General features: G+C 36.8%; 1 protein-coding gene across 1 annotated transcript in view; it reads left to right on the top strand.

The window, feature by feature from the left end:
* LOC144960489 (intermembrane lipid transfer protein VPS13A-like) overlaps nt 1-11,744 on the top strand; it is a 215,573-nt gene extending 203,829 nt beyond the window's left edge. The window contains exons 84-87 of the mRNA XM_078893643.1: nt 1,509-1,632; nt 4,064-4,141; nt 6,145-6,262; nt 11,605-11,744. Coding sequence (XP_078749769.1) covers nt 1,509-1,632; nt 4,064-4,141; nt 6,145-6,204 — 262 coding nt within the window. The 3' untranslated portion in view covers nt 6,205-6,262; nt 11,605-11,744. The remainder of the gene's footprint in view (nt 1-1,508; nt 1,633-4,063; nt 4,142-6,144; nt 6,263-11,604) is intronic.
* Nucleotides 11,745-14,296: the final 2,552 nt, after the last annotated feature.

The following is a 14,296-nucleotide window of genomic DNA, read 5'->3' as shown; positions in this document are numbered from 1 at the left end:
ATCTGACACTCTGTGTTGTCCCCTCGACCAAGAGATTTGTGAATATATACTCAGTTACTCAATGTCAAATATACTCAGTTACTCAATATCAAATATACTCAGTTACTCAATGTCAAAGAATATTGGCATATAAACATGGTTGTGTTCAATTGGATTCAGTAGTCTGATGTCACGCCGTCCGGCAACGGCGACCATCTAGGTTCTAAACAAAGAAAATCATTACTTTTTATTCTTCATGCTGGCTAGAACTTTTCATATGCCTTGTGATCAGAATGTGTAAAAGTCAAAACATGATCAAATTTATGGGTTTTTTTCCTCTGGATACGCTTTTATGCTCGCCGGAGAAATATTTCATACGGGCGTCCGCCATTGTTCCGATAGTTTAGAGCCAGTGTTACTAAGTTACCATGCGTCATTAGGAAGGAAGTGACGTTACGACTGTTGAAGAGTACTACAAATAACATTTTAAAATTTCAAAACAGTAGTTTTAATAGTTTGTCTTAGAAATATTTAAATCATGTCTGTGTAAAAGTAGCCACCGTCAAATACTGAGATAGTCGGTGTTAGGCGGGATTGAGGTTTTTGTTTTTTTTAAACTCCCTTTATTCATCCCTTAGAGGAAATTTGTCTTTAACTCACTCAACCCTAGAGATTTTTGCTACTTTTCAAATTTGAAAAAAATTGTATTAAAAATGAGCATGTACATAGATATTTTGTATTCAACTATCATTAACATTTAAAAATTAAAAATATGAGCTTTGAAAATAGCCAATAATTTGTCTCAGAAAAAAATGTAATAAATAGGCATGGGGTAAAAGTAGCCAGGGTAAACAACGGATATAGTCGGTGTCAGGGTTGAGTGAGTTAAAAGGCTGGAATAGTCTAGGCATGAGCTGCTGTCGAGTGCTGTAAAGTGAGATAGGTCCAAGTGATCTACTCAGGGCCGCAACGTGCAGTTGGGAGTCAAACTAGATACCCTCTGCTCCGGTTTCTATAGTGTCAAATGGACAATAGCAGTTGCTTGCTACTCTTTGGATAGGATGCTAGCTAGTCTATTGCAAAGTACTTTCTGCCAGATCTAATGGACCCAGCTGCTCAATCACTTGTGGGATCCGAAAACTTCACCCGGGATTGATCTCAGTCTCTTTTCGTGTGAATCTAATGCTCTTACCAGCTGAGCTATCCGGCCCCCCCTCCTTTGTATAAAACAAAGAGCATATCACTGGACCAGGCTGCTTCTTTTAAAAAACTATTTTTAAAACAGCCAGTGATGATATTTCCATGGATCTGCTGACATGTATTGGCTGATGAAGGGTTTTGAGCCTGAAGAGTTCTTTCTGTTCTTGGTATTTTTTTTTTATTTTTCAAAGCTGTTTTATTAATTTTTATTGGGCTTTTTGGGGTTTTTTTTTGTTTTTTTAAATCTTATCTTATCAATTTACTGTTGTACCAGCTTGTAGCATTCCCTGCCTTTTTTTTTTTTAAATTTCCCCACCCGACCCGAACAGACGAGTCCTCATCACCAAGAGAGGTGAGCTGTTTGGGTCCTGGGACACAGATTGGGTCCTCACCTACCAGGAGATGAAGGCCTGTCCCAAGAAGACGGCTAAGGGCATTGAGATTCCACTCAAGGTCAGTTGGTTCTCTATAATAATAATAAGAATAATAAATGGCATTTATATAACGCTTTACCCCGTTGTGACAGGCTCTAAGCACTTTACAGTGATATAAAACAGAACATATTACAGTGAGACAAGTGTGAAGGAAACGTGATACGAATTCAATTTAACAACAACAAAATATGAAAATAATATTGCAACATTATGACGTAAAAAGATAAAACTTTAAGCAAGATTTGAACGTTGTCAACGAATCCGAGCATCTCACGTGTGATGGGAGAGAGTTCCAAAAATGGGGGCTGAAAATTGAAAAGATTGTTCACCTATTTTACGCAATGGCTTAGGTTTGACAAGGATTGATTGGTCATTGCTTGACCTCAAGTTTCTATTGGGGACATATATGTTTAGAAGGTCTTTAATATAATACTATAAGACTCTTGATCTCCTTGAATGAGTGGGGTTTTTTTACTGCCATTGGGCGACCTTGGGAGTGCACTTTGGGAAGGTCAGGGATGACCTTTTGCCAGCTATCAGTTAGGTGGGGTTTTTTTGGTTTTTGCCGGAGACTTGAATTGGGTTTTTTGGGGTTTTTTTTTTGTTCTTGTTTTTTTGTTTTTGTTTTTTTTTTTATTTAAAGAAAAAATTATTAGTCGTTTAAATGTAACAGTTAAGGCAAAGCTAGATTGATATTTATCCTTTTTTTTATGATTTAAGGGTAATACTATATAATGAAGAGAAGCAGGTAAAAGTCTAGACCTCAGGTAGAATCTCAACAATTGCATGCTCCTCCAACTCAGCCATCTTAAGGGAAAAGACCGTATCTGGCCTCTTATTACTAGTAAACAATTCAATAACGCCAGGAAATACTGGATTCCCTCAAACCGCCTCTTAACTGGACATGGCAGAACTGCATCAAATATGTGCAGATGGAAACTTGGAAACAGTGATACCTGCCAGAAATGTCAGGAAGCCCCAGAGACCAACGATCACATCGTCCTCCACTGTCCAGTCACAAAACTTGAAGGTGGCTACGAAATCATCCTTAGGGCACAGGAAGACTGTAGAAGCTGGGTTGACGAAATACATCTGGAGGTGTAGCCATACGCTACTACTACTACTACTACTACTAGTAAACATTCGGTCTTTTTCCTTAAGACTGAGCTATCGGGGACCCTAGTCTTATTATTTTTTTTTTTAAGTCAGAGTTTATCCTGGTCTCTATATGGTGAAACGGGCATAAGTAATTGTTTGCTACCCTTTTGATAGGATGCTAGTCTATTGCAAAGTACATTCCACCAGCAGACCCAGCTACTCAATCACTGTTGGATGGACAAGTGGTAATCTCGACTTCACCCGGGTTCAATCTCAGTCCCTTTGCTTATGAAGTGATTACTCTACCAACTGAGCTATATCGGGACCCCCAGTTGTTATTTACTAGAGTAAAAATCACTCCCCTGGATGGGTTCCCAACCTCCCATTGTGGGCAAGGAGTTTGTTTACTGCATCCTCTATACCCCCTATATCTGTTTTCCAATTGCTTTTTGTCATTGTCTTGGAATGAGATTACTTGGTTATGTCCTTTCCCTTGTCAGAGTCCTTGGCTGAGGGGGAAACAGTCAAATGTATTGTGTTAGTTAACCATCTCTCTGTTATGCACTGTATTATTTTCTGTTTATATATATATATATATATATATATATATATATATATATATATATATATATATATATATATATATATATATATATATATATATATATATATATATATATATATTCCTCTTAGTGGGGACCTGTCCATGTGTCGGGCTGAAACTTTCAGGTGATCTCAGACTAAGTACACTGATAGTGTGCTCATGGAATCTACACCCATTCCCCTTTGTCTTGATTTTTCTTGTTTGCTTTCAATTGTAAATCTATAATTTTTTTTTACTATACCATTTTCTTATTTTTTACTCATACTCCACTTAGACGTGTCTCGAGCACTGTAAAACCCTTTAAAACAACCAAACAACAACAAAAAATCACCCCCTATTGCATGTGAATAGTGATTTGTTTTTTTGTTTGATTACTATACTGTTGTTTGCGGCTATGTGGTCTAGTGGTATGACACTCGCTTTCGGATCGGAAGGTCCTGGGTTCGAGCCTCGCGCTCGGCTCAAAGTTGAGTCCTTGGAAAAGGCTCTTTACTCACATTCTCTCACCGTACTCAGGTGTAAAATGAGTACCTGGCCGTTTACAGCGTTGTCTTTGTCCGAAAAATTGTAATATCGCCTAACAGGCGTCATGTCCCGTCCTATATGGTAAATGTTGCTGTTGTTCAATGACCCCTTGTAAAGCGCTTTGAGCACATTTAGTGGATATTGCGCTATATAAAGCTCAATTTTTAATTTTTTTTTTTTTGTTGTTTCACCTGTTTTATTTTTGTCTTTTCTATCTCTAAAGGAGGAGAAGAAGAAGAAACTGTTTGGTGGGACTGTGGTCAAGAAAGACATTCACATCTCGGATCCCAAAGTCGTCGAGGTATTTTGGCCTTTCTAAATGTGTTCATATTTTACAGCATTTTGAATATTTATGTTGTGTTAGGAAGTACACAATAACACACACACACACACACACACACACACACATATTTATAAATATATATATATTTATGGGTGGTGGTGGGCACTTGTAGGTACGAGAGTGCTCGATAATGTTGGTTAGAGCATATAAAAATAAATAAATTCACTCAAATATTTTTTTGCCGAAACACTAGAAACGATTGTTTCAGCAAAAAATATGTGAGTGAACTTATTTATTTGTATATATATAAGTATATATGTGTGTGTGTGTGTGTGTGTGTGCGTGACCGTGTGTACTTCCTAACACAACATAAATATTCAATTAAATATTTATATATCCCTTCATCTGGAGGGCTCTGGGCACATAACAAAGATTCAGCCCTAACACAGTACACGAACAACACTAATTATACACATAATCAAAAGAAAGCCTGTTGGAATAAGAATATGTTCTATTATCATTAGTATTTGTTTTGAATAGTTTTGAATATTGTACATTGTTTACTGTAGTTTGTAAACATTTGAGTGTATCCTTCATAGCGGGATGCTTTGCCCGTGCCTGGATGGGACTTTTAGGTGATATCAAAATAGACACATCAGTGGATAGATCATGGAATCTTCTATTCTCTATGTAAACCAGTTGTCTTCCTTTTTTTCAGTGCTTTCAACTTCATACCTACATTTTTCCACTGTCATCTTCTTTTTTTACTGGTGTTGAAATGACCCAACAGTGTTGTATGTGCTGTAAAAACCCTTACATAGCAAAACGACGATTACTCTAACCATGTTAGTGCCAGAGAGATGATTTTGAAAATTATTTTATTTTAAATTGTAGCTTCTGCAATAACACGTCGTGTTTGTTAAGATCACATGACTATTCCCTCCAAGTAAAGGATTGTGGTTATTCTCTGTTGGGATTTAATATTAGCTTTAACTATTTCAGTGCTCTGGCTATATTCAAATTTCCGTCACAAAATGGCTGACACCTGATTGAGGCAGCATGAGAATGACAAGCTAAGACAAAGTGACTTTTAAATTTGGCGCAAAATCTCAATTAAAATACCCCCTAGGGCCAGTGGAATGTTCTGATGAAAGGAATGTCTCCATTGGTTCAATTTGTAATACTTTTGTAGAAAATAGGATTGGATTACATTATTGTTTTCTGCCTTTCAAGACTGGCCACACTCTGCGGCCATTGGCCATTAGAACAGATTCTGCTCTGGTCGCACAGTCCGGCCAATGGCGCTGGAAGAGTTTTTAAAAATGAATTTTTACCGTAAATTGCTCGTGCATGGTTCGAATTGGACGCACCCTCGACATTTAAAAGTCTAGGTTTTTGTGAGTTTTTTAACAAGTTTGTTTTGGGTGGGGTTCCTGACCTCCCATAGTGGGCATGGAGGTACATACTGTGTCTTCTATCCCCCTATATCTGTTTTCCAACATGCTTTCTGTCTTCGTCTTGGAATGAGATTACTTGGTTTTGTCCTGGCCCTGGCTGGAGTCCTGGCTTGGATGGAAACAGACAAATGCATAGTTATTGTTTTGGGAGATGATATTTTGTTCTTTGTAAATCATTTCTCTGTTATGTATTATTAGATTTTTTTATTTTGAATGTATAATGTCAGCATTTGTGTGTATTCCTCTTTGTTGGATTTTGTGTTTGTGTCTGGATGAGACTTGTAGGTGATCTCAAACTAAGTACATTGGTGATATGCTCTTGGAATCCACATCTGATCCCTATTTGTTCCCAGTTCCCCTATGTTTTACTTTTTCTTGGGTGCTTTAATTGTAATTCTTGAACTTTTTACTATCCCATTTTCTTTTAAAAACATAAAACAAAACATAACACGTTTGTTTTGTTTTGTTTTATTTTTCATACTATAGATAGAATGTTATAATATATAATCCAGACTTTTTTATCACTAATGACATTTTAAAATTGTTTGTTTGTACCATATGAAGGAGGTGATAGAGACAATCAGCAAAGCCATGGAGGACCTCAATGTGGAGAATGGTGTCTGAGATGTGACCTACCCACCCACTACTGGTATGCTCTGGTTTGACTCGAATTTGGACGATGGTGAGTGAGTTGTCGTTTATCACTTTCCTATGTATTATTTGGTAGTAGTAGTAGTAAGGATAGTAGTAGTAGTAGTAGTAGTCGTAGTAGTAGTAGTAGTAGTAGTAGTAGTAGTAGTAGTAGAAACTAGTAGTGGTAGTTGCTGTAGTTGTAGTAGTATCAGTAGTCGTCATAGTAGTAGTAGTGGTAGTTGCTGTAGTTGTAGTATACTAACGAAAGAGTGAAAATGGAAAGACTTCGTATGGGAACAAAACAGACAATGGACGTTTCGGGTACAAACCCTTCGTCAGCACAACAATACACAAATAAACGTGGAAAACAAATAAAATATAATGGAAAATAACTTGTGTCGTCTGTACTCAATGGTGGTTGCAGTATGAATGAAATGTTAGCGTGGCTTGGATAGAGGATAGTGTGCCCCAGGGGGGTGATCTAATTGATAAGCAGAGGTCAGCGTCAGGGAACAGAACTTTCCAGACTATAACGGAAGATAAAAGACATATTGGTAGTAGTAGTAGTGGTAGTAGTAGTAGTAGTAGTAGTAGTAGTAGTTGTAGTAGTAGTAGTAGTAGTAGTAGTAGTAGAACGCTGTAGTGGAACAGTAGGGGGGGGGGGGGGGGGGGTTTGGAGGGGGCGAGGTGAAAGGGTCACGGCGGAGGTGGGGAGGGGGGTTTGTTGGATGAGCGAAGGTCGAATCTTCGCGAAGGAACGATGCGATAGTAAAGTGGAATACACCAATAAATAGATAGATGGATAGGCAGATAGATAGGTAGATGGTCAGAAAAGAGGGGAGAGAAGGAGAGAGAGAGAGAGAGAGAGGGGAGAGAGAGAGAGAGAGAGAGAGAGAGAAATTAATAAAAGAAAAAAATTTAAAATAAAAATTTAAAAAAACAAAAACAAAAAAAAACAAAAAAAAAAAAAAAGGGGGGGGGGGGGGGGGGTTTGGTTTGAGGCGGACCGGTAGAGAGGGGGAATCAGAGAGAGAGAGAGAGGGGGGAGGGAGAAAGAGGGAGGGGGGGACAAAGAAAGAAAGAGAGAGAGAGAGAGAGAGAGAGAGAGAGAGAGAGAGAGAGAGAGAAAGGGTGGAGGGGAGGTGAGAAGGGCGAGTAAACAGCCGAGTGATAGCTGGGTCTATATGTATATTAATGGATGAAAAAGTGGATGATTGGACACAATGAGAGAGAGCTAGGAAGGTAGATGACTATGAATCGGTGGATAATCAGTAGATAGATTGCTAGCTAGCTAGATAGATAGATAGATAGATAGATAGATAGATAGATAGATAGATAGATAGATAGATAGATAGATAGTAGGTAGGTAAGAGTTGTACTTTTAGTAGTATGAACAGTAGTAGTAGTAGTAGTAGTAGTAGTAGTAGTAGTAGTAGTAGTAGTAGTAGTAGTAGTGGTCAGAAGCCGCCTGGAACCCATACCTAGGGATGGACCTAAAGCCAGATCGTGTATGCGACCCCGATGCAAGACTTGTGGGCACCTGTGGGAGTATGACAGAGTCAGCTTTCCAGACAAGATTTGGGACATCAGGCGGCCGTTTACTTGCACTGACCGTAATCTAGTCTATGCGATTACGTGCTCCCTGTGTGGGATTGCTTACGTTGGTGAGACCGGAAAGAGGCTGGGTGACAGATTCGTGCAGCACTTGCGTGACATATCGAACTGTGCAGACACAGCAGTGGCCAGACACTTCAATCTGCCAGACCACTGCGATGTACAGTGTGTGCGTGTGTGTGTGCTCAGTTTTTGCCATTCGGACACTTCCGCCCGTCGACGTAGGGAAACTCACCTGATCAAGTTGTTGGGAACGCTGACTCCACGCGGACTCAACACCAGGATTGACCACCACTAGATGTCAACGTCACCCATATTCATCACCACTGCTGCTCTCACTTCTGCCACTACAGCTACTGCTGCTGCTACTACTACTACTTCTACTACTTCTACTACTACTACTACTACTACTACTACTACTACTACTACTTCTACTACTACTACTACTACTACTACTACTACTACTACTACTACTACTACTACTATTACTACTACTGCTACTACTACTACTACTACTACTGCTACTACTACTACTACTACTACTACTACTACTACTACTACTACTACTACTACTACTACTACTACCACTACTACTACTACTACACTACTACTACTACTACTACTACTACTACCACTACTACTACTACGACTACTACTACTACGTTCATACTACTAAAATACAACTCACTACTACCTACTATCTATCTATCTATCTATCTATCTATCTATCTACTAGCTAGCTAGCAATCTATCTACTGATTATCACCGATTCATAGTCATCTACTTCTAGCTCTCTCTCATTGTGTCCAATCATCCACTTTTCATCCATTAATATCATATGACCCAGCTATCACTCGGCTGTTTACTCTCCCTACTTCATCCCCATCCTCACCCTTTCTCCTCTCTCTCTCTTCTCTCTCCTTCTCATTCTCTCTCCTCTCCTCGTCTTCTACTCCTCTCTCCTCCCCTCTCTCTCTCTCCTCTCTCTCTCTCTCTCTCTCTTCTCTCTCTTTCTTCTTCTTTCCCCCCCTCCCTCTTTTCTTCTTCTCTTTCCCCCTCCTCTCTCTCTCTCTATTCCCCCTCTCTACCCTCGTCCGCCTCAAACCAAACCCCCCCCGTCCCCCCCCCCCTTTTTTTTTTTTTTTTTTTTTTTGTTTTTGTTTTTTTTTTTTTTGTTTTTTTTTAATTTTTATTTTAAATTTTTTTCTTTTATTAATTTCTCTCCTCTCTCTCTCTCTCTCTCTCTCTCTCTCTCTCTCTCTCTCTCTCCTCTCTCTCTCCCTTCTCTCCCCTCTTTTCTGACCATCTACCTATCTATCTGCCTATCCATCTATCTATTTATTGGTGTATTCCACTTTACTATCGCATCGTTCCTTCGCGAAGATTCGACCTTCGCTCATCCAACAAACCCCCCTCCCCACCTCCGCCGTGACCCTTTCACCTCGCCCCCTCCAAACCCCCCCCCCCCCCTACTGTTCCAATACAGCGTTCTACTACTACTACTACTACTACTACTACTACTACTACATACTACTACTACTACTACTACTACTACTACTACTACTACTACTACTACTACTACAACTACTACTACTACTACTACAACTACTACTACTATACTACTACTACTACTACTACTACTACTACTACTACTACTACTACTACTACTACTACTACTACTACCAATATGTCTTTTATCTTCCATTATAGTCTGGAAAGTTCTGTTCCCTGACGCTGACCTCTGCTTATCAATTAGATCACCCCCCTGGGGCACACTATCCTCTATCCAAGCCACGCTAACATTCATTCATACTGCAACCACCATTGAGTACAGACGACACAAGTTATTTTCCATTATATTTTATTTGTTTTCCACGTTTATTTGTGTATTGTTGTGCTGACGAAGGGTTTGTACCCGAAACGTCCATTGTCTGTTTTGTTCCCATACGAAGCCTTTCCATTTTCACTCTTTCGTTAGTATTTTACGATCACCGGCTTCAGGCAGCCCTTACCGTTTTCTACTTTGTAGTTGTAGTAGTATCAGTAGTCGTCATAGTAGTAGTAGTGGTAGTTGCTGTAGTTGTAGTAGTATCAGTAGTCGTCATAGTAGTAGTAGTGGTAGTTGCTGTAGTTGTAGTAGTATCAGTAGTCGTCATAGTAGTAGTAGTGGTAGTTGTAGTAGTATCAGTAGTCGTCATAGTAGTAGTAGTGGTAGTTGCTGTAGTTGTAGTAGTATCAGTAGTCGTCATAGTAGTAGTAGCAGCAGTAGTAGTATTAGTAGTGGTAGTAGTAGATTATTATTATTATTATTATTATTATTATTATTATTATTATTATTATTATTTATTATTATTATATTATTATTATTATTATTATTATTATTATTATTATTATTTATTATTATTATTATTATTATTTATTATTATTATTATTATTATTATTATTATTATTATTATTATTATTATTATTATTATTATTATTATTATTATTATATTATTATTATTATTTATTATTATTATATATTATTATTATTTATTAATATTATTATTATATTATCACCATCATCATATTTGTTATTAGTTTTGTTAGTTATTGTATTAATTATTATTTATTGTCACCATCATCATCAATTTCACTTCAGGCAGTCCGATTCCAAACCATTTAGATACCTCAGCGATTCTCTACTCAGACACACAAAGGCAGCATTCCAATTAGATGCCAACAAGTTATGTATGTTTTATTGTTGCAGGTATATGGTAGATGCCAACAAGTTATGTATGTGTGTTTTATTGTTTCAGGTATATGGTAGATGCCAACAAGTTATGTGTGTGTGTTTTATTGTTGCAGGTATATGGTAGATGCCATGAAGTTATGTGTGTGTGTTTTATTGTTGCAGGTATATGGTAGATGCCAACAAGTTATGTATGTTTTATTGTTGCAGGTATATGGTAGATGCCATGAAGCTATGTGTGTGTGTTTTATTGTTGCAGGTATATGGTAGATGCCAACAAGTTATGTATGTGTGTTTTATTGTTGCAGGTATATGGTAGATGCCAACAAGTTATGTATGTGTGTTTTATAGTTGCAGGTATATGGTAGATGCCAACAAGTTATGTGTGTGTGTTTTATTGTTGCAGGTATATGGTAGATTCCAACAAGTTATGTGTGTGTGTGTTTTATTGTTGCAGGTATATGGTAGATGCCAACAAGTTATGTGTGTGTGTTTTATTGTTGCAGGTATATGGTAGATGCCAACAAGTTATGTGTGTGTGTTTTATTGTTGCAGGTATATGATAGATGCCAACAAGTTATGTGTGTGTGTTTTATTGTTGCAGGTATATGGTAGATGCCAACAAGTTATGTGTGTGTGTTTTATTGTTGCAGGTATATGGTAGATGCCAACAAGTTATGTCTGTGTGTTTTTATTGTTGAAGGTATATGGTAGATGCCAACAAGTTATGTGTGTGTGTTTTATTGTTGCAGGTATATGGTAGATGCCAACAAGTTATGTGTGTGTGTTTTATTGTTGCAGGTATATGGTAGATGCCAACAAGTTATGTGTGTGTGTTTTATTGTTGCAGGTATATGGTAGATGCCAACAAGTTATGTGTGTGTGTTTTATTGTTGAAGGTATATGGTAGATGCCAACAAGTTATGTGTGTGTGTTTTATTGTTGCAGGTATATGGTAGATGCCAACAAGTTATGTATGTGTGTTTTATTGTTTCAGGTATATGGTAGATGCCAACAAGTTATGTGTGTGTGTTTTATTGTTGCAGGTTTGTGGATCACCGACAAAAGACAGATATACAAAATGACACTCAAGTCATGGATAAACTAGTGATGATGATGATGATTATGATGTTGATGATGATGATGACAATGAGACAAAAGTATTGTGACGGCGACATCCCTGACAGATGACAACACTGTCATGTTTCAACGTCAATTTTAATTTAGGGTTTGTTTGGGGTTTTTGATTGTTTTGTTTTTTTTATCATTTGGTTTTTTTCTTTTATAGGGAATGAGATTAGTGGAAGAGTAGCGTCCCTTGATTGGACGTCACCCATAGTCTGTGACGTCACCGGCAGAAAAGTTATTAGAGAGAGAACGTCATGTTGGTTGTGTGCATGCGTCTCTCGTCCTCGCTTCTCATTCCCTATTGGTTTAGAGGTTGGATTTGTTTATAATGGTGGACATAGCAGCCATGCTGATGTGATTTATACTCTATATTTATGTATTGATCTCACCTAAGATGACAATTATTTATGACTGATAGTGGATAATCTTAGTTTGACGATTTTTTAAATTAATATTAATATACTTATAATTCTATCACCAAGGTTGATCAAATCTGTTGTTATTTTTAGTTGTTGAGTCACGACCCCTGTGTATTCTTGTCATAAACACATAACCGATTGTAAGCTGGTGTATGGGTGGAGGTGTACGTATGTGTGTGTGTGTGTGTGTGTGTGTGTAAACATTACTCATTGACAGTTGGTTTGGGTGTAGGGGGTATGAATATATATATATATATATATATATATATATATATATATATATATATATATATATATATATATATATATATATATATATATATATATATATATATGTATATATATGTATATATATATATGTATATATATATGCGTGTGTGTGAGTATGTGTGTGTCTGCTATTTCTTCTCCCCCCCCCCCCCCCCTCGATTTCTGTTTGAACGTCCTATGCTTACTTGGATCAACAGCAAGTGTTGGGGGGGGGGGGGGGGGGGGCGGTGGATGTATGGCCATGTGTGTGTGTTTGTACTTTTTGTTGTTGTTATTTTTAATCTTTTTTTTGTGTGTGTATGCGCACAAATACCTCCATTTCGTACCCAGTATGTTTATTTACCCGAGGAGTGCTACTGCGTAAAAGAAAGGAGGTGAAAAAAGAAAAAGTGAGAAGAAAAATATAAGCAACTTCTAATTGACTTGTAATGATATTTGCTGAATGACACTGCTATGCTTTTGTTGATACATTTATTTCTTTTACACTTTTTGAATGTGATTTGACTATCTCCATACTTAATGATGCTTGAGAATTTTGCCACTACTTGACATTACTTACAATAGTCAGCAAGCAATTTTATCGTTTTAATTATCTTTATCTATTTTTAAACATTTATCTTTCTTTTCCATCTTTATTTTTGTTTTTTTTTTATTATATTTTTTTGGTTGCAGGGGGGGAGGGGGGGGGGGGGTCTGCTCCTATTCAATAGTTTGAATTCACTGATTAGGTGTAAGCTGCTATGATTCTGTGTTTGTATGTTTTTGAATTGTTGATTATTATATCTCTTGTCACCTGTCTTGCTTTGCTTATAAGAACTTAGAATAAATAAATAGATAAATATGTTATACCTAATACTCACCTTCATTATATATTATATTAAAGTTACCTGTGAATGTTGCTTTCATAAAGAATGTTTTGACTCTAAAATAAATGTCATTGATTTTGTTGGGTTTTTTGGGTTTTTTTAAAGAAATTCTTTCAATATTGGCAGCATGTAATTTGCTACATGTTCTATACGATTTAATACTATCTACAATTGTATTATTATTATTATCACGATTTCTAATTAGAAATGGCGGCTTTTGTGTGTGTGTGATGGTGTGTGTGTGATGGTGTGTGTGAGTGAGAATGGAATGTGTGTAAAGTGCCTTTCTATTATTTTATTATTTTTTTAAATTTTGGCTATATGAAACCATGAACGATGAGCTTTAATCTACGGATACAATGGTATGGGTCTAGGGAATCCTGGGATTTTTTCCCCCATTTCATTTTTTTTCTTTCTTCATGAGTCTGTTTTGTTTTGTTGAAAGGTATTTTATTTATTTTTTTGTCACATTTTAGATTTTTGATATATTGATAATAATACAATATATTCCCTAATTAGACGGAGTCTGAAATGCCTGTTTTCAAAGCTTTAGCCCTAGGGACTGAATCAATTTCACCGTTGACATTTGACATAAAGTATGAATTGATCAATCAGTGATTTAATTAATAAAATGTGGTCATTTGCTTTTTTGAAATCCTTTTTTTTTTAATTCATTTTTTGTTTGTTTATTTAAATTGTTATCATGTGCATTGTGAAATAATTTTAACTTTGGAATTCAAAAGCTTCATTTTTTTTTTTAATGCTTTATAATTTGTCTGATATATTTGTCAATATATATATATATAATATATATATATATATATATATATATATATATACACAAGTATTTCACATTGTTATTTTATATACAGCTGCTTTAGACTTGTTTCTATCGAGTCATGGGTCAATTTTAAGTCATTCATCGCAGTTCACTTAAGATAAAAACCTGAACCTCTTACAAAATAAATCCTAGTTTAAAATGTACGGGAGTGGAGGCAGGAGGGAGGGTGATGGTTCAGTTGGTAGAGTTCTTTCTTCACACCTAAAGAGAGCGT

Source organism: Berghia stephanieae, chromosome 15 (assembly GCF_034508935.2).
Source record: "Berghia stephanieae isolate SIO BIC M18660-M18661 chromosome 15, UCSD_Bste_1.3, whole genome shotgun sequence".
Lineage (NCBI taxonomy): Eukaryota > Metazoa > Mollusca > Gastropoda > Nudibranchia > Aeolidiidae > Berghia > Berghia stephanieae.
The sequence above is the reverse complement of the archived record's forward strand: the minus strand, read 5'-3'. Positions and strand labels throughout refer to the sequence as shown.